This window comes from Squalius cephalus, assembly GCF_949319135.1.
Source record: "Squalius cephalus genome assembly, chromosome: 21".
Taxonomy (NCBI): Eukaryota; Metazoa; Chordata; class Actinopteri; order Cypriniformes; family Leuciscidae; genus Squalius; species Squalius cephalus.
In genome coordinates, this window is record NC_137142.1 from 7,661,845 (window position 1) to 7,686,227 (window position 24,383).

Consider the following 24,383-nt stretch of genomic DNA (forward strand, 5'->3'; position numbering starts at 1 on the left):
TGTATGTTTTCTAATCTAAGTGTTGAGCTTCCTTAGATACAGTCTAACTTATAGGCCAATAACACCTGTAGGAAGTTCTACAGAGAGCAGGAGATGAATCTCCGCCTGAATTTCCTAACACACTGTCTACTAGAATGCATCACATCTGCTAATGTAGGCGGTTGACTGGTGTTGGGTCGGATGATAAAGGATTCTGGATGATGTATCAGGGTGGGATGGATAAGCCAGACTCCAGTAACAATGAGAGGATGGTCCTGTCTCTATCCGGACGGGTGGGTTTTCATAGACGGGGGACAAGAGAACAGGGGTCAAGGTGAGATCGATGTCCTGTCCATGGGAAGACAACAAACAAATTATTTACAGTCATTGTGTTAGACACATCCCTCATAATGACAGAGATAACAGACTCCACTATTAAACCACAAAGCTCTTCCACAAACTGAAGTGTCAAGACTGGGATGACAAGGTGTACGTCTGTGATTTTCTCACCAAATAAAATCCTCTCTACCACTGGACATGCTTTTCACTTTGGTTGTTCTTTTACAAGCTGTGAGTACTGCACAGGCCATAGGTAAGCACTTCTTGTTTTACACTGCTTATTATTATTAATATAATGCGCTTATTACTTGAGCTTCATTCTAAAGGATGCCATTTTTTATTGCATTGATATAACCACATTTTTCTGAAGGACATGTGAGTGATGCTTGTGCAAAAGTCATGACCATCATGATAGAGTGTTGTGGGTGGTTGCTAGGGTGTTGCAATGCAGTTGCTAAGGTGTTCTGAGTGGTTTCATTGTGTTGCTATGTGGTTGCTAGGAGGTATTATCTTATACTGGTCCTTCCCCAAGTCCTAATGATTTTCTGGTCTCTATGGTTCAGATAACTCCTTCAATAAAAATCATAAATCAAAAGTATCGTACTGTAGTTATTGAGTTATGTTCAATATGAGCAACAGTAATAATGATGTTTTCCTTGAACATTTAATAACAATGTGAAAGATATGGCTGACTAACATTGAATGGGTTCGTTTCCTCAGGCATGACATCTAAATTAGTTTACACTTTATTTTAAGGTGACATTGTTACAGTGTAATTGCATAAATAAGAACTGAGGGTAACACTTTATTTTACAGTGTCCTTGTTACACACGTTACATGTAGTTACTTTAGTAATAACTATAAATTATGCATAGTTACATGCAAATAACCCTACAACAAACCTAATCCTAACCCTACCCTATGTGTGCTATCTGGGTCAGGGTTAAGATTGGGTTTAGGGTTAGTTGCTTGTGATTATGCCTAATTTACTGTTATTACTGTAGTAAGTATGTAACTTGTGTAACTGTCACCTTAAAATAAGGTGTTATGTAATTATTGAACTGTAGCTGTAAAGATAAAGATATTTTAAAAGATTTAAAGATTTTTTTCTCTCGATCAGTAAAGTTAAAAGGAGTAAATACTTTTGCCTCAGTTAATATTCTATTCTATTAATCAGTAACACTTTATTTTAAGGTGACGTAGTTACACATTACTTCATGTACCTACTATAGAAATAACAGTAAAGGATGCATAATTACAAGTAGTTAATTAATATTACTCAGTACTAATTTGAGTTAGTACAATGTAACTACGTCACCTTAAAATAAAGTGAAACGTTTAAATCTTCTTTAAGAAATATCCTTAATTTCAGCATACCAAAAGATACCCAAGAAATCAGCAATGTTTGAAGTGATAAAGAGCTCTGTGTATGTAAATGGATATGCAGCAGATGTGAAAGAGGACATGATTTATTATAACGGTGTCCAGGAATACAGTGTTTACGGCAAACATTCTTGACCTGAACATCCGTTTCTCCTTGACCTCCAGCTGTTCATGTATCAACTGAACATGCCTAATAGATAACCCTATCTACAGTCTGCCTGCATGTGCTGATAGAACTACACTATTATTTACATTCAAAAAGCTATTTTCGAAGGCAATATTACAATAAACCTCTAACCCTAACTACCAAACTTTGATGCAAGCTTGTTTGTACAACAGGGATGAATGATACCACAAATCAACGGACATGTAATGAGGGTGTTTCATATCAGAATATCAGAGACTGGAGGGGCTCTTTTGCTTCAGGCTAGTAAACAATCTCCTGCAACCATTCTGGACACCCAGAAAACACTCAGAATACCTAAACAAAAGGCAACGTCCTGGCATCATGGTGGTCATTTCCTTCAGAAAATGCAAAATACACATTTAAATCTCCACCTACTTGAAGGTGTTCGAGTTTGCACAGAAAGCTCTCTGTTGTGATGATTTGGAGATATGGCCAGGGAGAGTTGATTCTATAATGTATAAACTCCCCATGAACCAGGGAACAGTGTGTTGTTGCCAATTTTTATTTGAACTGAGTTGATAATTTACTGTGGAAAGGATTCTCCCTCTATGCCTCATCAAGCAGCTGACGCTTCCTGACTAATGGTCATTTACACTTTATGCTGCTTCAATTTTCATCTCCACATGGTCCAGCAGAGCAGCCCAACTTTATATAAAGACCTAACTCATTTGTGGGGAGTGTTGGGGAGAGAGCAGCGGTGCAGTGCGGAGTATTGATTAGACACCTTTTGAAAATCTACCAACCAACTGAAGGAAAATAGTTTTGCACTGACAGATTTTAACACGCAGTGAAAGCCTTCCTCTGTACTGCTTTAGTCATATTCCTCTGATTAAAAACACATTCCTTGCTTTCCTCAAACCACTTCTGAAAATACCTGCTTAGACCAGCATAAATTTCCATGATGGTCCTGAATGGTTAATCCCTGTAGTTGATGGTGGTCTAGCATGTGCAATAAAACTTCAAAACTTGTAAAGCTTGTTGATCAGCTCGTCTTTTAAGTGAAGCTTGCTGGTTAAGTTATAGGTTAAGTGTGTGATTTCTTGCCTCTAGCATCACCAAATAATAAACAGATTTTTCGGTAACACTTTCTTTGAAGACCATGCTTATAATGAATTATAGCTCCATTTATGCTTATTTATAAGTAACTATTAATATTTTATAAATACATTTATAAAGACTCATTACAACCTATACTGCATCATAAGAACAATTATAGTTGCATTTATGTTATTTTTGATAGTTACTTATAAGTCATGCATTTGTTTTTTCAATGCGCATGCTCATAATCCATTATACACTAACTTATAAGTATTAATTAGTCATATGGTTCCATGAATGTATTTATAAAGATGCAGCCTGCATTGCTTTAATGTTATTATATTATAGTTGCAATGACTTTTTAGTAACTTGGATTTATTTCTGTCAAATAAGTGCATATGTTTTTATTATTAGCTGTGTTGTGTTCTTATAAATACTTATTGTGAGTGATAATACAGTTGCTAAGCTCTATAAATGCATCATTGATGGCTATAAGTAAAGTGAAAACATAGGATGCAATTTTCCTAAAGCAAATGCTAAGAAATCATGAAGAAAAGTTTACATAAGTTTATTTGTAAATGCAACTAATGAACAATAATTTCTGTAATAAAAAAACATAAATTATTAATACAAAGAGTTGAAAACGATATATATTTTTCAATGTTACATTCATTGACAAAAAACTGCAACAATATTTTTTTTTAAGTATAATTTCAAACTGCTATAAGCAATATCATGCATATGGCTGAGGAGATATAGATTTTAACAAATCATAATTACTATTCGTGACCTCTAATGCAAACATTAGCCATTAAATACATAATTGATAACTAACTGGTACAGCAAACAAGGGTCTCTGGAACTATTTTATATTTGATAATTTATAAAGCAGTGTCTGTTATGAGCATGCGCATTGAAAAAGCAAATGCATGACATAATTATAAAATTAATATAAATGTAACTATAACTGTTCTTATAATGCAGTATAGGTCTTAATGAGTCTTTATAAATAGATTTATAGAATAGTAATACTTATAAATAAGTATAAATGGGGCTATAATTCATTATAAGAATGGACTTGATAGAAAGTGTTACCGATTATTCTGTTAATCGCAATCTTAATTTGAATGATCCTGATATCAGTTCTTAAAATCACTTACTGGTGAAGTATGCAAATGTTTATTAACACAACCCCGATCTACCTTTGGTCAACAGATTGTCCCCTCCACATGTCTTACTTATAGTTGTCTCCTGCATATTTTCCTCTCTTCCAGATGAATATGCAGTGTCACCAGTGTGAAACAGATAATCTGTTCTGACTAATTGTTACCTGTCTCTGTTATTGGTCAGCCCTAGATCCCTGCTCAGCGTATATCACTCTGAACGAACCATGGCGGAATACAGACTACCATGTCAACAACTCTGCAGGAGTCCCTCTGTGCGACCGGCACGTGGCGGGGGAATGGTATCGCTTTACAGGGATGGCAGGGGACGCTATGCCAACCTTCTGTATCGATGAGAACCACTGTGGTACCCATGCCCCCATCTGGCTGAATGGCAGTCACCCTCGGCCTAGTGATGGCATTGTTACCCTACATGCTTGTGCTAGCTTCAATAATAACTGCTGTCACTGGACAGCTAGTGTGGACGTAAAGGCCTGTGCTAAGGGTTACTACGTCTACCGCCTACCCCGACCCTCAGTCTGCTTCCACGTCTACTGTGGCCGTAAGTCTTCCTACTGCCTCATTAGGTCTTTCTGACATGTTGGTTAAGAATTGACCTCCATCAGACGGTTTCGTTATGTGTGTCACCATAGATTTCTATGACATATGCGATGAGGTTGAGTGTAATGGAGCCGACTGCCCTATCGAGCCAGAATGCCGCTGTTCTGAGGGGACGGTTCTAGGCCCTGATGCACAGACATGTCTGGGTGAGTAACAGTGTGGTCCAGGCCTGGGCAAGAGAAATGCTTATAGAGCAGAAGAGTTATATTGCGATAAGAATGAGAGAATGAGAGACCACAGGACTGTTGAGAAACAATCCACTAATGTACAAAGGCAGCCAGCAAAATCAATGCCTTTAAAGATAAAAAAAAAAAGAATAGAGTGCAATTTATCCAGTAATTTTCAGGGTGTCTACATTTTTAAAGGATTTTCTGTTGGTAAAATTAAGGACACAATCTGTTTAAATTTGTCTTGCAGAACCCAAGTTGTTTATTTGCTCCCAATTGGTACTGTTGCTATGGTTACATCTCAGAATGAACGTAACTTATGTTCACAAGTCTATCTTTTAAGGATATGCAGTTGTTACAAGAACAGAGGCCAGGGGTAAATGGATGTTTAAGACCGTAGGGCATTGGTGTCCAATCCTGCTTCTGGAGGGCCACTGTCCTGCAGAGTTTAGCACGGTCCCTGATCAAACGCATCTAAACCAGCTGATCAAGGTCTTCAGGATTATTCCAAAATTCCAGGCTGATGGGTTGGAGCAGGTTAAACCTAAACTCTACAGGACATTGGCCCTCTAGGAGCAGGATTGGATACTTGTGGTGTAGGGCCAAGTATCCTGACACAATCTGACCCATTTGAAACATTGTTAAAATCTATACTTAAAAAGAAAATGTACTTTAAAGATACTCTAAACTTCCGTTTTTACGTAGCTTGGGGATTCAAACCTTAATTTGACGAGTCAGACTCATCAAATCCTTCCTTAATTTGCAAAATGAACACATTGCATAAAGCAGTTCTGCTTCATAAGCTGGTAAGAGAAAGTGTCAACTTTAAATGCTGTATTGAAGGGCAAAGATTTAGTAGGACAAAAATGAGTAAATGGAATAAGTGAAGACAATTAGATTTAATTTTATGTGTTCATTAACTGGATTGGATGTAATTAAGGACATCAAGCCCTCTGTCCCCTCATTGATCTTCTCTCTCTCTGTCTTTCAGTCTTTTCCGTTAGCATTTAATTACCTTTTTATACGGTGGCCGAGAGGGCTCAACGTACTGCAACTGAAGAAATCACATGCAAATAGAAAAAACACCAGCAAATTTAGAAAACATCCTCATCAGTTTGACAACACATGTGCTGCAACTACTCACAATGCAACCAAATACAGAAACACACTGCAAATTCTCCCAACGCACATAAGATCAGGATGTTAAAATAAACCAAACAAAACTCACCTTTCAGGTCATCGACAACAGCACTGACGAGTAGACATTGAACTGTAAGCATGTCTCAGCCAAGTTTGTCACTTGTTGGAGTCCCCTGGAAACATTCTGTCCTATTTGCAGCATGTTTCTGTATTTGGTTGCATTGTGAGTATTTGCAGCACATGTTGTCAAACTGATGAAGACGTTTTCTTAATTTGCTGGAGTTTTTCTAATTGCATGTGCTTTCTTCAATTGTAGCGCATTGAGCCCTCTCGGACACCGTATTTTTACCCTCCACAAACAACTTAACTAATCGCTGTCTATTCCAATGCCAGAAGAACATAAATGACTGGCTTTGTTGCAAAACAGTGATCTCCCTAAAGAGGGAGCATGTTAAGGCAGAATTGTGTCGCTCCCGACACAAAGATTGTTCCGATAAAGTATACAAACAAAGTCTAATGTAGCATTGCATGTATCCTTCGTATAGAAGGCAATCCCTTGTGTTCCAAATCAGTCTTTTTCAGTTCGGCATGTAGACAGCAAGGGCAACTAGGTTTAAGAACAGAGCCACAGCTCCATCTGTTTCTATCCCACATTCAAGTATCTGTTTTAACTGTGATCTGGTGTGTTATGTGTAAGATGTAAACGAATGTGAGAAAGGGAATGGAGGATGTGCAGAAGTATGCATCAACACCAAGGGCTCTCGTCGATGTGAGTGTGGACGAGGTAAAGTGCTGGACGTAGACGGGAAGAGCTGTAAAGGTAAGAACGTGGTAAGACAGCGCATCCTGAATATGGGCAGACTTTCATTTAAGTCATGCATTGTGGTTTTTGTGGTTCTGTGTAGAGACTGAAGGATGTGACAACGTGAATGGAGGCTGTAGCCATGGATGCTCCTCAGAGGACGACTCCTATTACTGTCACTGTCCCCGGGGTCTGATGCTGGGAGAGGACAAACAGACCTGTCAGGGTGAGCTGAACCTCTCTCCCTTTTTCTGTCAGGGTTTGTGGACTTCACTTTGACATTTGTTTTGTGTGCAGTCCCTGTGCAGTGTGATCCTAGTTCCATAGAGGTCTCGGTTCCCAAAGACCTGGTTGGAGGACTTGAGCTCTTCCTGTCTAACACTTCCTGCCGTGGCATTTCCAATGGCACTCACATTAACCTCCACTTTAGTCTGAAGACCTGTGGCACTGTGGTCCAGGTAAAAATTATTATGGATCTGTCAAGCTTTGATTTGAAAGTCAACGTGAAATCTAGACTGACCCTGTTTACTTCTGTAATGCATATTTCTGGAGTTATTGTACATGATTAAAAAGTTTGCGTTAGTCCAAATAAAAAAAAAGTTTGTATTTGTAATCTAATTACATTACCTGTGTAAGTCATGTGACATTCTCCTCTTATCCATCATATTTATGACCTTGAGTGGGGAAAAGTAACGGCAGTAACTTTACTTTGCCCCACTGATGATAATAAATATGGCAGATGAGCAGAAATGTCACATGACTAAAACGGATTCGTTTTTTTGATAACAAAGTAATTTAATGTCGGTGTTGTTAATGCAATAACACCAAATAAAGCTAGAATCAATAAAAAAGCCTTATAGTTATACCGCTCCAGAATGTGAACTTGACCTTCAGCCTCCATATCCTGGTCAAAAAGTCAAGTCAAATTTATTTGTATAGTGCTTTTCCCAATGTGTATCATTTCAAAGTAGCTTTACAGAGAGTCATACTGTTATGTCAATAACGCCTTACCATGATTTATCATAGAGCAAGCGTTAGGGCTAGAAAGTACAGTACAGTAAGTAAGTAAGTACAGTACTTGCAAGTGGTGTTCCTTGAAAAACCACAGCAAGCTCGCATTCAGGTCTGGTTCCATTCATTTTCACATTGCAGCCCTAATGGATAAAATCCCAATGGATAATTTTTTTTCCTCATTGTCACATTACTGAGGTAAAATAGATGGCAAACAGTATTACATGTTGACTTATAAAATACCTGATAGTTCTCTGCGAATGTAGTGGAAAATCCTTTCCCTTTCTCTCTGCTTCAGGTGATTGATGACAAAATCGTTGGCACCAACTTGGTGACAGGGTTGCCCCGGTCTAGTCCCAGCAACAATGGTGATTTGATCGTGCGCACCAGTAAACTACTGCTGCCAATCACGTGCGAGTTTCCGCGGCAGTACGAAGTGTCAGATGGATACCTGCCGAGTCTGAGCAAAACAGCGCTGGAGTTAGCGGGACACAGCGAAGGAATATTCCCCTTCAGTTTGGAGCTGTTTAAAAGCGCAGAATTTTCTGAACCGTACAACCAACCTCCTCAACTGCGGTTGCGTGACTCGTTGTACTTCGGCGTTGAGCCTCGAGAGCGGGTGGATGGCCTTGCTGCCTTTGTTGAAAGCTGTTTTGCCACACCTGGTCCCAAGGCTGACCAGGTCTTAAAATATTACCTCATTAAAGATGGGTAGGTATTCAGAAGAATTCAAATATGAAGGGATACTGTTCTGTATGCTCACAATACCATACTGTATACTCCATGACTGGAGCTATATGTCATTTTATTACACGGCGCTGTGGAATGCTTGATTGTGATTGGTCAATTGCACCATCCAGTGATATGTTATTCCCAGATAACAACCGCTCAAAACAGAAACACAGGCTCATCCGGGTTACTGAAGTCAGCAGCGCTGACATTTGTTTTAGCTAATAAAATATAAAAACTCAGTCGAATCAATATTTTGTGTACAGCTATTAAATTATGCCATCCAGTATCGTGGACTCGCTCTCTCGTTTCATACAAACGCAGTTGCTGCCATTTTGTGACTATTGTTTTGTACACTTTTGGATTATGAGATGCAAACACTACGATTTTAAAACAGTTTAATCTGAAATCAATATTTCTTATCTCCATAATTATTTATGTGGTGAAATGCTGTGCGAAATGCGAAATGCTAATAAGCGGTATGACTGTATCTCTTAAATGTCCGTCTAGTTTGAACTTGCCGTGCTAGCAACTGCTCTCTCCACAGAAGCTTTGCGTTTAAAGACCTAATAAAATATCTCAATATTTCGTGTCTAATTATTTACTTATGTGGCAAGTAGCCGTGTAATAAGCGGGATAATGTACGTTATCCCTTACTTAGCCATTTTGCTAACTTCAACTAGCCACTGAATTAGACCGTCCTATCTCTTCTACCACAAGTTCCCTCTCCAAAACCTGAATACTTTAGCAAACCTGACACATAAAAGGCAGAGTATTAAGGTGTTTTCTGAATTGCTTAAACATCATTTTTAGCTGTTTTTTAGAGCCTACACCTCTCTCAGAGCGAGGACACCTGAGTGTTATGTCATATCTATCGGTATAATTTATGTGTGATATTTTGAGGAAATATTGCTTACACCACCTTTACACAAAGGCAGAGTCTATATTTAGAGACTGTTGTGCTTTAATGGCCTTATGTTTCCCAGCTGCATTTCAGACGGAACAGTGCGTCAGCTTTCGGCTAAAGACCAGCTCTCCAAACACTACCAGGTCCCGGTCTTCAAGTTCATCGGCAAGGACAACAGAGTGAGTAGGGAACAGGTTCATGCTGGGAAATTCAACTGTGTCCGATGCATGTGTTTTTGTGTGCTAATGAGGTAGCTATAATGAGTATGTGTGAGAATGAGTGGGTCATTAAATCAGTTATGTTATGCGTACTGTGTGTGTTAGGAGGTTTTCCTGCATTGCCGTGTGCTGGTGTGTGGGCAGGCACAAGGGGAATCTCGCTGTACACAGGGTTGCAGAAAGCGCTTGAGGCGACATCTCTGGACAGACCAGCACCAAGAGCAAGACGTTCTGTCCAGCGGACCCATTCGGATACTGCCAGACCCATGAGACCACACACATTTATAACATCTCTTACCTACATAAAGAAGACAACGCCATCTACAGGCTACTTTACCGTATTTAAATACATGCATACTGTATATCTACAGTAATCTTACATTTATGAGTAATATAAGGAGCATTTGTTAAAGTCTCGTCTTACTTGCTTCCTTCCACTGCTTCTGACACTATATTAACATAAACCTCATCTACCAGACCAGAAATATGCATTTACTGTAGGCGATGTGATGTGTGCAATTAACAGTATAAGTCTGAGCATTTCAATAAAGCTTAGGATATGAAACTGAGTGCTGGCATTTTACAATTTTGAATAATTTGCATTTATATTCAATACTGTTTTACTAATGGGGAAAATAAAATGATTTTACAGCCAATAAAGGTATTTTTCACAGTCTGTAGTCACATTGTCTCTCACAGGGCAATACACATTTCTGTGTAATACTGTTAAACACTAATTTGGCTTTTTGTTTTAAATGTAATAGAATCAATCTATAGAATCAAACTATTTGGTTTAGGTGAGCATTTCAGTTTTCAGCATATGATATTCAGATAGTTAAACAATATTGTTTAAATAAATATCATTATTTGCATGAGTGAGGTAAAAAAAAAAAAAAAAAAAAAAAACATACTATTTTGATTATGCCAAAACAAACCAACAACTTAAATTTAGTTTGGAACATTGTTTATTAATAGTACAATAAATGTTAAAAAGGTGTAAGCTATTGTGGGACGTTTGTATTGCAATTTTCCTGTTCTCTATATTTTAATGAGCTCTTTATTTAAATATTTAGCATTAACTTACATATAAGTATACATTTTTTTATTGTACATATGAAATTGAGACTATATTTATGGATATTTTATAATAAACCCATACACAAGCACACTCACTACAAATTTATGGGACACTTTTACACATGCGATATAAAATCTTTTGTGTTTAACTAAATTGGATCCATTAAGCACCAGGGTTACTGGGTGAATCTCATGAGCATGTCAAGAACATGTAATGGTCATATTTCACCCCAAAAAGTAAAAAAATCTATTGCTGCAATGCAAAGAAAATAAAGATACATAAATTAAATAATATATGTTTTATTAGTAGTATTTATACGACACAATAGTATGATAAATATTATAATAATATAATAATTCGAATTTAGAATGAAAATATGCCTAATTTCTTTGAATTTTTGTGGTGAAATGTGACCTGGGTGTGTTTTAATGAGATTCATCATAATACTGACCCATTGTGTGGAGTAGTTTAAACCTGTAAAGTATTTAAATGTGTTGAATGTGGTGTGTTTCTGTGGTTTGCAGGTCTTCACAGCTCATCCTTCTCTTCTCCTTCACAATAGCAGGATGCCCTCTGGCCGTTCATGAAGGGCCTGCAGCCCAAAGTCCACACTGTGTTATACATAGTGTCTGCAAAGGTCTCGCATGCTAGAGAGAGAGAGAGAGAAGGGAAAAGAGGTTGAGGGGTTTTGTCCGGTTTGTTATTACAAATGACAAACCATTTTGTGTTTTTATCTCTGCACTGTTTGTTTTTGATTTCCTATAGTTTAAGATTTTTTTTTTTTTCATCTGGGTCATAATAGATAATAGCTCTGTTCCAATAAGACAAGAGATCAGAGACCATTCCTCCATACAGAATCTCTCCAGATCCTTCAGATTCCCAGATCCATGTCGGCACTTCTTCTCTTCAGTTCAGGGCTGGGGACTGGGATGGCCATTGACAAGATCCAAACATGGCCTGTAATAAGATCTCTAGCACAGGCTATCAGGTTTTGATTTTTTATCTGTTGGTATTTGATGTCCAGGACCTCCAGCAGAAAATTAGGCCCACAGAATTAAAGATACAGCAGAGTATTTCATTTTACACACAGGATACTTTTTTATCCCTGTGTGCACCAAACCCATATTAAGTGTTTGCTGCCAAAAAATCTTTTTTTTTTTTTTTTTTTTCCTGCCAGAGGTCTTGGACATCTTATTCAGATACATGGCATCATGGATTCGATAAAATACCAACAGATAAAAAAATCAAAACCTGACAACCTGTGCTAGAAATCCTATAACGGGCCATGTTATGATCTTCCAACAGGACAGTGATCCAAAAACAAACATCAAAATCAACACAAAAATGTGTCACTGAGCACAAAACCAAGCGTCTGCAATGGCCAACCCAGTCCCTGACCTAAACCCTATAGATGATGAGTGGGCTGAACTGAAGAGAAGAAGCACCAACATGGATCTGGGAATCTGAAGGATCTGGAGAGATTCTGTATGGAGGAATGGTCTCTGATCTATTGTCAGGTGTTCTCCAAACTCATCCGGCATAGACTCAGAGCTGTTATCTTGGAAAAAGGAGGTTGCAAAAAGTATTTAATAAAAGGGGGCAAATAATTGTTCCTAATGTGTTTTGGAGAAAAACATGTATTTCATAATGTGATTTTTCCCCCACTTTCAATCATTTCCTTCAATGAAAGGTTAGATTTTTGCAATTTTTTTAAATAAAATATCAAAAGGATTAACAATGCAGATTTATTTTTTACAGCCATCTTTGATCATATTTACCAAAGGGGCAAATAATTCTGACCAGCACTATATACACTCACCTAAAGGATTATTAGGAACACCTGTTCAATTTCTCATTAATGCAATTATCTAATCAACCAATCACATGGCAGTTGCTTCAATGCATTTAGGGGTGTGGTCCTGGTCAAGACAATCTCCTGAACTCCAAACTGAATGTCAGAATGGGAAAGAAAGGTGATTTAAGCAATTTTGAGCGTGGCATGGTTGTTGGTGCCAGACGGGCCGGTGTGAAAAGGGAAAAACATCCAGTATGCGGCAGTCCTGTGGGCGAAAATGCCTTGTAGATGCTAGAGGTCAGAGGAGAATGGGCTGACTGATTCAAGCTGATAGAAGAGCAACTTTGACTGAAATAACCACTCGTTACAACCGAGGTATGCAGCAAAGCATTTGTGAAGCCACAACACGCACAACCTTGAGGCAGATGGGCTACAACAGCAGAAGACCCCACCGGGTACCACTCATCTCCACTACAAATAGGAAAAAGAGGCTACAATTTGCACGAGCTCACCAAAATTGGACAGTTGAAGACTGGAAAAATGTTGCCTGGTCTGATGAGTCTCGATTTCTGTTGAGACATTCAGATGGCAGAGTCAGAATTTGGCGTAAACAGAATGAGAACATGGATCCATCATGCCTTGTTACCACTGTGCAGGCTGGTGGTGGTGGTGTAATGGTGTGGGGGATGTTTTCTTGGCACACTTTAGGCCCCTTAGTGCCAATTGGGCATCGTTTAAATGCCACGGCCTACCTGAGCATTGTTTCTGACCATGTCCATCCCTTTATGACCACCATGTACCCATCCTCTGATGGCTACTTCCAGCAGGATAATGCACCATGTCACAAAGCTCGAATCATTTCAAATTGGTTTCTTGAACATGACAATGAGTTCACTGTACTAAAATGGCCCCCACAGTCACCAGATCTCAACCCAATAGAGCATCTTTGGTGGAACGGGAGCTTCGTGCCCTGGATGTGCATTCCACAAATCTCCATCAACTGCAAGATGCTATCCTATCAATATGGGCCAACATTTCTAAAGAATGCTTTCAGCATAAGTATACTTATGTCTTATGTTGTATGTATACAATGGGGCTAAAGGCACACCTTTAGAAAAAAAATTGCTTTTCACTATTCCCATAGTGTATGATTGTAGAATTTATTTTTTGTATTGAACATTTACCAACAGATTTTGTGTGAAAATAAATCATAAAAGTGGTTTATTATGTTTAAAAATCTTATAATGTATGAGGTGGCAAGGCTCACCAGCATGGGGCAAAAGGCACATAGTATTGATACAAATACTTAAGCTAAAATAATGTGTTTTTAATAATTTTAATAATGTTTTTAATAAGTTTATACTTGTTCAAAACAATCACGTTAGCAAAATTTGCACTTTTTTTCTGTTTATTTGGATAAATAAAAGAATTAATTGTAATTAACTTTCGCCCCAACAGCAGGGGCGCTTTTTACCCCAAATACCAAACTTTTACATATTCATCCGTTATTGAAAAAACTGAAAATCATTAACAAGACCTTTGTCTCAAAATTGTAGCGATTCTCATTTGCTACTTAAATCTACAACGTTTTAAAAACATAAAATATTAGATCAAATATTCAGCATTATCAACTTTGCATTGCTGCCCGCGATCGCATCAGGGATCAGCCAAAAATCCACATGCATCTTGAAAAGCAGATGTTTTGGAAAGTGCTGCGGCAAGTTTTTGTGCCATCTAGTGGTTTAGAGGAAAATAATATCAAAGGAGTCTTTTACCCCATTGTAGTTGTACAGTTCAGTCTTCTGAGAAGCTGATTGGTTCTCTTAAAACCGACTGCTTTGGCCATTCAATCTGTTTGTTCTATCTACAAAACCTATTTATTTCCGTCCCATATCGGCTCAACTCGCCATGGGAATTTTCCTAGCGCTCCACCCTCCCCAGCACCACCTGCCTAGATCTGCTAGAGTGTTCTCCCTACTTTCCTTGCAGCAGTTCACATTCTATTCACTGTATTTATATGCATGTTTCAGCAGTAGCCTTCGCTCGTGTCCATTATAGTCCATTTTGGATGGATGTTTTTCAATGAGATTGTCACTCTGCATTATGGGATTGGCTTCTGCTTTAGAACTGTTCAGGGACCTTTTGGAATAGCTTCTGTGTCTCAGCTCACTAGGTTTTATAACAGGGTTGAAGTGTGTGTTTGCATGTGAGTATTTCGCACCTTCAACCTTTGACATGAGGCCCAGGCTCTTCTTCAGGTCACCACAGATGCTATGGAGGCACCAGCGGAATTTGGTGTCACAGCGGTACTTGTTAGAGCCACAGGTTTCATAGCAAATGTCTAGCTGGTTACAACATTTGGTCATGGCTGGAACACCCATATCAAACTGTGGAGTAACAGCACATTACACAACATGCGCATTAGAACTTTTACAATATTAAATAAACCAGTTAACCAAAAACAACCAATGGAATTACTGTTGTACTAAAACCAGAGTGATACACTACAGTGTTGTCTATTAAATAAGAGAGGAATATGCATTATAAGGAAAATAGGTTAAGATTTTAGTTGTACTGTTAACAAACAAACACACACAAGTGCAGACATACACAGAACTTGTTAGTCACAAAAAATGGAACAATCTGTACACCCTTTCAATGCCAAACTCAAATTATAATGTAATGTATTTTGTCTATACATGTCAAGTCAAGTCACATTTATTTATATAGCGCTTTTTACAATACCGATTGTTTCAAAGCAACTTTACAGAGATAACGGGAAAATAATGCAACAAAGTTTGTTTCCAGAAGAAGATAGCGTCACAGTCCAGCATAAGTAAGTTCAGTGATGTTTCATTATTGTTGTAATAAAGTTATTAATTTAGTTCATTTATATATAACTGCTCTGGAGAAAACCGTCATGTCATTGTCCAGCTCAGTTCAGTTCTCATATAATGGCGTCAATGCAGGCAGGTCAATAATATTGTTGAATATTAAATTAAATGTCCCAAACTAAGCAAGCCAAAAGCCAGTAGCAACAAAGGCGAAAAAGGTGACAGTGGCACTGTTGCATTGGTAATGATTATTTACTTTATAAAGTAATTCTATAAAATTATGCAATTTTACTTGCTTTGCAATGTAAGCAAAGACTGCAAATATATTGTATTATGGTGCTACGCATGTTCGTTTTGTGCCAGGCTTAAAATAAATCACAAAATTTCAATATCTAGCAAGGAGTTCCTGCTCCATCTTTGGTGTGAAAAGGATGAAAACTCTTGATTTGGTTATAGCCATGGTTATTTAAGGGAACAATGCAACAATGGTGGTTAGACTCGCATCGTAATTCATAATGTTGAAACATAAGACAATTACATTTGTCGCCCGTACTAGAGGAGGATACAGATATATTGCTTTTATAATTGCTTTCTAAATGGACATCTTAAACTTCATAATTATGAAAAAAGTCAGAAATTACATAGAGGGCTGTCCATGAGTCATTTGTGGAACGTATTTGGCACAAATGCCTTTCTCTTTCCTGACAGCAATCTCATCAGCGCTTTGGCTGGATGCCAAACTTAACTGTCCAGAACCTGTTGGATGTTCACTCTCTCTTCAGAGTCCTTGCTATTCTCTCAGGGTTAGGAGCCACATATTTGAAATTTTGTCAGGCCTTTAACTTAATGCTATAACTTAAGGTCTGGTCCACATAGCAACTTATATGGCCAAGAACCACCCAGTTAGAAAGGAAGAGCCAGTCTAACTAAGTCTGATGTAAAGTAACCAAACTCAGTTTTTTGAAGTTAGGGGTTTAATTGAAATATATTACCATAATATTAGTTGTGAAAACATAGAAACATACTCAGATTTTTTATATCTAGTTTATTTGTTACTAAGTGCCACAAATTGTTATTATTATTATTATCATTTTATTTTTTTCAGATTTGATGCCATTAACCTGCCAGCTTCTCTAAAGGCCATCGCTTTATATAAGTCACTGTACTTTGAATCCCAAAGTCATTGATCAGTGACTTGTTTTCATTTAAACAAGCAGGGCCACCTTTATGTTATCAGATACACATTGCACAAAATGATCTAATTTTCTCTTCTGTCTAACGCAAACATGTAAACATTAACAGGTTGATTTTGATGGATCCTTTAATTATAAGTTTGATTGATTTGTTGACTAGTGCACACTTCATAGGCCGGACTCCCATAGGTCATTCATGGAGATGGTTCTTAGCAAAGCTTCAAGGCGGCTGGCCACTGGTTAATGTTAGTAGAGATAAAGGGACACATACACTGTTCGGTACCTGGAAACCAAGAAGTGAGGTGCTACAACCATCAGGTTCTGGCATCTGATAGCCAACACGAGGTTGAGGAGCTTTACCTGAAAAACAAAAATGATACATTAGAATATAGAATATATCATATATTTAAAAAAAATAAAATAAATAAATAAATATATATATATATATATATATATATATATATAATATTGTTAATGATCTTCAATCATTAGAATACATTTCACATAACAGTGGCTTTAAGAATTTATCTTACAAATGTGATGAAAATCTAAATCAGTTATATATTGTTGTGTGGACCCCTGAGATCCACTAAAAATAAAAGGTTGCAAAAGTTATTATTATTATTAGTAGTATTTTTTTATTTTTTTTTTGCAGTGATGCCATAGAATAACCATTTTGGGTTCCCTAAAGAACCTTCCAGTAAACAATTAGTAAAATAACCACTTTCTTAGTGGGAAGAACATTTAAAGTTCCCTGGATGTGAAAGGTTATTCATGGAACAATAAATGCCAATAAAGAACCTTTATTTTTAAAAGTGTATAATGAACCTAAAACATTATTATTTTTTGGCTTCACAATGTTTCTTGAGTCGTACACAACTTTGTCAGCTTTTATTAAAAGAGGGACAATGCAAAAAGCAGAATCTTAACAAGTAACACCATGTTTTGTACTACAGATTTAACATTTGAGACCAAAGATGCATTTTTGTCCTGCAAATTCCTTTTTAGAATTTCTGTACCCACTACCATTAATTCAATCTTATTCAGTATTATTAAATTTTATTGAGAAATATCTAACATGGAGTTGTGATCTTCAGATGAAATAGAAGGGTACAGTTGTATATCGCTTGCATATCTATGAAAAAAACGAATTCCTGAAAACATTACCTAAATGTAACAAATGGAATTAAAGCAGCAGAGGTCCTAAAACAGAGCCCTGGGGAATTCCAATGTCAATAACATATTTGTGATCAGTTTTGTCCAAAGCAACAAACCACTATCTAAATAAAGCAAGATTTAAGTCATTATTTTCTCTGTAACAATTTTAATTGCCTGATTAATTACAGAGAAATCGAACATATGTGGTAGACATGTATGCATTAATTTATACATGGAGCATTCCAATTGACTGCATGGTGCAACAGTATAAAACATTTCCATGTTTGGTATTCAGAGCATGTTCTTTATCAATGCAAAAGAAGGTGACAATGTCCATGGAATATTAGTTTCATTATAAGATTAGACACTACAACTACTCTATTATCTTAGCTTTAGCATTTAGTCAAGGCTCAATTACCAAATGTTCAGTATGACTTTTGAACCCTCATTAAGTATTATGCAATTATTTTGCTTAAACTGTACATAGGCCGATACTGACAAATTTGACTTTGAGTGAATAAAATACACTCACTACCCTTCTTAGGTAACATTAAACATTAAGAATACTGAAAATTTGCACTTACTCACATCGCTAATTAGCTCAATGTATGGATTTGTTCTGGCTGCATTAAGTTATATTAATTTGCATTCCGTTTTTTGCAAAACTAAGCAAAGAGTGCAAATCTGTCATTCTGAAACCAGAAAAGTAATACAAAGGATTCAAGATATAAAATAACTACATTCTCTTATTCATAGGCATATGAAACATTCTGTTTCATCAGTGTTTTCTGTAGAGTGGTGTGATCTACTTGCCCAATGCCACACTGTGTCTTTCAACATGAGGACTTAGGACAGATCAGTGAGGGCATGTTTCAGATGTTTCAGCTTATCAACAAAATGAATTCTGTTTTTCATTAGTATCACACATTAGTTAATATTCAACTCTGATCTTAGCTTTGTAAGCTAAACTAAGTTTTACTAGCTAAACTTAAATGCAGTTCATCCAAACATTAATATGTTATTATTAACATTAACATTAACATTATTTATTCACCTTCTTTACTCTCTTATTTTTAATGAAACAGAAAAGGAGAAGTTTTGAAGAATGTACACACTCTTCTTTAACATTAAATGACAGTTCATGGTGAACACATCTATCAAGATCCAAAAAGGACATAGAAGTGTCATAAAAGCAGTCAATGACCCCTTTTGGAAATCTACAGTCTTGATCACTATGAACAGTCAACATTCTTCAGAACTCCTCTTTTTGTGTTCCACAGAAGATAGAAAGTAATGCAAGTTTGGAACAACGTGAGGGTGATGAGTAAATCATTTTAGGGTGAACTGTTTTATTGTTATCATCTTTGTCAAAAGCATATAGTGTGACACAATCTCAGATCTGAGAAGTGTCATCCGATGTGCACTGAGACGATACTATTTCACTTACCATGTCTACAGCGGTACTGACATACACCATCCCGACCTCCCATCAGCTCCAGTATAGAGTCAAAATAGCCATTCACTGCCTGGAAACTCCCTCTGATAGAACCGAAGCCCCAGTCCGAATCATCCTCAGATTCTTGTGTGGTACTCTGGGTCTCTGCAGGTTTTCCCTCAACAGGGGCATCTGCCATCAAGATGTGTTCTGCCTGGTACTCCCCATTAACTAGAACATCTGGGGTATCACCAGCTTGAGCTTCAGGTAAAACAGACCCGTCAGCAGGCGAATCCTCTGCCGCCCCATCAACAGAGGCCTGGATAAGTGTGGCAGCCAAGCTTGTGGAGATACACAGCAGAAGCAACGGCAGCGTACGTGGAAACATGATTTGACAACAGGTCCTTGGAGGTCTGTAGGCTCCAAGGAGAAGGGGAGACAGATAAAGTCAAAGCGCTTAGAGGAAAAGAGTGAGCAGCACAAACAGACACTGTTGATAGTGCTTCGTGGAAGGGACTTTGACCTGTGATTAGATCAAGCAGACAGCAAAGCATTGATTGGTGCTAAGGTTAAAGGTAAGGTCCAATCTCTTGCTGAGGCTTGCTCTCTCAGTGAATTACAGCCACACTAACCCTGTGTAATCGACTCTTGGCTTTCATTATCTGCAGTCCACACTTCACCTGCAATATGATCTCCTGACACACACAGTCATTTTACCTGTCACACACAGTCATTTTATCTATAGAGCTCTCGTGATTCAACTATTTTTGCTATTGAAAGACTGTTGGTAATCTCAAGGGTCTATATCTTGATTTGGTCATGCGTAATTAGTATGAGTCATGGTGATTGCAGGTATGAAGTAAGATTTTTTTTTTCTAATTACACTTTAGTACACTGTATAACAAACATGGTTTTATTTTCTGGATTCAAATTAATTTGGATCTTTCTTTTTTTTAAAGAATTAAGTCAAAAATGTCAGTGTGATAGTTCTGTTAGTTTAGTCAGAAAAGACATACAGTGTCAGGCTAAAGGAGCGAGCAGAATAAAAAAAAAAAAAAAAAAAAAAAAATTTATGTTTATATTTGGGGATTTTGATTTAGAACCCCCCAAAAAGTTCATACATTATGTATGTGTGATTGATTGACAAAGTCAACATACCAGACAGCAACATAGCGTTGGCCCAAATCCGGCCCACATCTGGTACGCATGGAATCCACATGCATCAGATGTGGCCCGGATCTGGGCCGACACTCTTTCCCTGTCTGGGGTACTATGTTAATGTTAATAGTTAAAAGTTATTAGAAAGGTGTGTCTGTCGTTGAATGTGCAGTTGTTCACACAGTTTCTTATCATATGGACTGCAATGATAAGCAGTCTCTCCCTGTTCTCTCCAGTCTCTCCCTGTTTACTGAAGTCAGCTGGACCCCGGCCGTATCCAGATCAGATGGTGGACCTGCACCTGGACCCATCCATAACGCATCCCTGAAGTGCCAGCCTCATCAGCCCTGTGAAGGCCTCATCGACACGACCAATCTGACTTCTGACCTGTAATGGTGCCTGGATCATAATCATACACTGTTCGCTCGTTGGCCAGAGGAGAACTGGCCCCCGACTGAGCCTGGGTTCTCCCAAGGTTTTTTTCTTCATTCTGTCACTGATGGAGTTTTGGTTTCTTGCCACTGTTGCCTTGGCTTTTGGCTTGCTTAGTTGGGGACATTTAATATTCAACAATATTATTGATCTGCCTTACTTAGGGTGGACGATGACGCAATTTTCTTCTAGAAACAAACTTTGTTGTATTATTTTCATGTTATCAATGTGAAGCTGCTTTGATACAATCAGTATTGTAAAAAGCGCTATATAAATAAAGGTGACTTGACTTGACAATGTCCCTGATTTCAGACGTGCAGTGTGTAGGAACATGTTCTGGTTGATAACCAATAAGTGGAGACGTACAGTTATGAGCTTTCACCTCTATTACTGCAAATAGATTAAAAAAAAAAAAAAGAATATTTATAGTGAACATGAACACACAACATAGTTAATATATTCTTATATAGTGAACATGATGCAATGCATAACTATCATGCAGCACAAGGGGTATAATAATAGTAGGGTAAAACGGGGCTAAAGGTGAACCGAGGTAAAAGGCGCATTTGATTTTATTCTCTTTTAAAACACTAGATGGCACAAAAATTCAGCTTAGCACTTTTCTTAACATCCGCTTTTGATGGGCACGTGGAAATTTGGCTGATCCTTGACGCGATCACGGACCGCAACGCAAAGTTGATTCTGCACTAATTTGATCTGATATTTAAATTAATGAGGTTTTGTTAATGATTTTCAGTTTTGTTCAAGGTAAAAAAAAGTTCAAAACGGTGGCAATGGCATAACGAAAGAATATGTAAAAGTTTGGTATTTGGGGTAAAAGGCACATCTTGCAATCTTATACATTTATAGGATTTTTAAACAAACAAACCCCTTTTATGATTTATTTTCACACAAAATCTGTTGCTCCATCAATGTTCAATAAAAACATATATATTTTGTCTGCAATCATATTGGGAGTATTTAAAAGCACATTTTCTTAGGGCAAGTAATTTATTTTGTGTTTAAAATAAGTATCCCCAAAATGTTAGAAAAATCAATGTACTGTATGAAAAATGTAGGGTTTTCCTATTGAGCAACAGGCACGTACCCTTAGGGGCCGCTCCCAAAGAACGAGTTTTTCCATTCCAATGGTCAATACTTTTCCACTGTTTTTCTAAACGCGCTATACAGACGTGTATGACCGCTGCGCTCACGTCTTACGTCTTTTGCAGCATTTTGCACGAGAGCAGCGTTTTTTTAAGACGTCGTGTCAAGTTAAAAGAATTTCAACTTTTACATGCAGGCAGCGCTGCTCATCAATATTAGTTCCATAGCCAGTGCAATTTTCATTTTTCCACGTCAAAAATAATAGCTACAGTATATTTTCTGCTGTTTGGCCATTTCTGTTATTTTGGTTATTGGATCACGTCTCAAAACGTGTCTCGAGACCCGAGTTCAGCGCTTTTTATATATAAAAAAAGACGTTTAGACGCAAAGATGCGTTCTGTATGAACGGCCCCTTCACACAGTATGTAGATGTTATCAAGTTAAAATAACTCAAACCACTTGAGGAAACCGATTGCCTTTTACAATTTAAGTTTAAAAACTAATATTTATGAGTACCGTGAGTACTTATTCCATTTGAGCTCACATAATATTAAATTAAACTATAATTCCACTTAAATATTTTGTGTACTGAAATTCGAAATTGTATACTCCCTTGAGTAGGTACTTTGAATAAGTAATTAGCCTACTTCACAACCGCTAAAAAAGTATGTTATAAGTGTGTGTGGTATGAATGTAATCCGAACATACTACATTCATCATATTGTCATTATCATGTTACCTACCAATCCTCTCCAGTGGCCTCATCATGGGATAGTTTTTTGGGGGCAGACCTGACCTGTTGAAAAGAGATGGTATTCAGCCCTCCTGGGATGGTGCTGCTCTTCTCTCTAGTAATATGGCACATAGTCTTAGAGCTCAAACATGACAATCTGGGGCTCAGGTCAGGAAGCAGACAGACTGGCTAAACCGACCGTCTCAAGTCACTGAGGTCAGATAAATCCCATCACATAGAGACTATTTCACTTAGATATCATCATATAGAGACTGTGTCTGTTACCCGAAGTAGGAAATACAAAAAACTCCCAAACCCATTAAAGGGTAATAATTTAATTGATGTTCAACAAACAAAAAACAGATATAATACAGATGAACAAATGATAAAACTTGGGTTGCTGAATATTCGTTCCCTTACTTCAAAAGCACTTATTGTTAATGATATGATTACAGATTATAATCTAGACGTGTTGTGTTTGACAGAAACCTGGCTAAAACCAAACGATTACATTACTTTAAATGAGTCCACCCCCAAGATTACAGTTATAAACATGAACCTTGTCTGAAAGGCAAAGGGGGTAATTGGTGCTGGTGCGGGGAAGTGTTGGTGCTTAATGTAACAATATATAGTGTAAATGATAAATCACACATTGGGATTGGCATTTAAAGACAATCTAAACTCTATTGGAGTTAGACAACACGTGTCAGAACCTACTCATTGTCGTAATCATACTTTAGATCTAATATTATAACATGGAATCAATGTTGATGCCATTGAAATTCTGCAGCAGAGCGATGACATCTCAGATCATTATCTAGTCTCGTGTAAACTTCATTTAGCCAAGGCTGCAAAGCTGACTCCGAGTTACAAATATGTTAGACCTATCACTTCTGCCACTAAAGATTGCTTTATTAATAATCTTCCTGGTCAACAGAAACTTTTAACTCTCTCTTTTCCAGCACTTTAGACACAGTTGCTCCTATGTGCTTAAAGAAGATTAAAGAAAATAGTCCAACGCCGTGGTACAACAAGCACACTCAGGCCCTTAAGAGAGCAATGGAGTGCAACTGGAAGAAAACAAAATCGAGGTATTTTGCATTTCATGGAAAGAGAGCTCGATTGCATAAAAAGAGGCATTAAAAACTGCTAGATCTGCTTATTTTTCAACCCTAGAAGAAAATAAACAAAACCCTAGGTATTTATTTGAAACAGTGGCTAAACTAACGAAAAAATAAAGCTTCAAGCCCAGATGTTTACAAGCAGCACAGCAGTACAGGGGCGCGGGAAGTGGGGGTCAGTGCTGATGCCGGGGGTGCATCATGTTAATGAGCAAACATTTGCGTTGCATTTACAATCCTGTGAAAACAGGGGGTGCTGGCACCAAGCCTGCACCCCCTGCATTGCACCCCCTGTTTTCACAGGATTGTAAATGCAACGCAAATGTTTGCTCATTAACATTTATTCGCCGGAAGAAGTAGATCATCCAGGTACTTTTTGCCTACTCTTTTATGTGTATACTGTGAGATCAGACATACTTCTTTTGTTATGAAAGAAGTGTTTTTCACCTACTAAAGTAGGGAAGTATGCGATTTCGGATCCAGCCTTACTTTCCTTTAAAAGTCAGAAGCACAGCATGCTGGAAACTAGAAATCTGCTGTAAATCATTCCACTTGAGTTCTGCTTAATATAATCACTGATTGAGTTCATATATATATATATATATATATATATATATATATATATATATTTATTTATTTATCAAGTACAATGAAC

At 37.6% G+C, this 24,383-nt stretch overlaps 2 protein-coding genes across 3 annotated transcripts; one reads left to right on the forward strand and one right to left on the reverse strand.

The window, feature by feature from the left end:
• Nucleotides 1-377: 377 nt before the first annotated feature.
• On the forward strand, nt 378-10,682 carry oit3 (oncoprotein induced transcript 3). The gene is made up of 9 exons (XM_079855953.1): nt 378-571; nt 4,277-4,651; nt 4,743-4,856; nt 6,715-6,837; nt 6,923-7,045; nt 7,117-7,277; nt 8,129-8,541; nt 9,546-9,645; nt 9,790-10,682. The coding sequence occupies exons 1-9, from the start codon at nt 517-519 to the stop codon at nt 9,952-9,954; spliced, it is 1,629 nt and encodes a 542-aa protein (XP_079712079.1). The 5' UTR covers nt 378-516; the 3' UTR covers nt 9,955-10,682.
• Nucleotides 10,635-19,680, reverse strand: pla2g12b (phospholipase A2, group XIIB). Of its 2 annotated transcripts, none has more exons than XM_079855955.1 (4): nt 19,190-19,680; nt 16,868-16,944; nt 14,779-14,944; nt 10,635-11,409 (listed from the first exon to the last, which is right to left on the reverse strand). In XM_079855955.1, the coding sequence occupies exons 1-4, from the start codon at nt 19,563-19,565 to the stop codon at nt 11,291-11,293; spliced, it is 738 nt and encodes a 245-aa protein (XP_079712081.1). In that variant the 5' UTR covers nt 19,566-19,680; the 3' UTR covers nt 10,635-11,290. The 2 variants fall into 2 exon arrangements, with proteins under 2 accessions (XP_079712081.1, XP_079712080.1); XM_079855954.1 differs by having other exon boundaries at nt 16,856-16,944.
• Between the last annotated feature and the right edge of the window lie 4,703 nt (nt 19,681-24,383).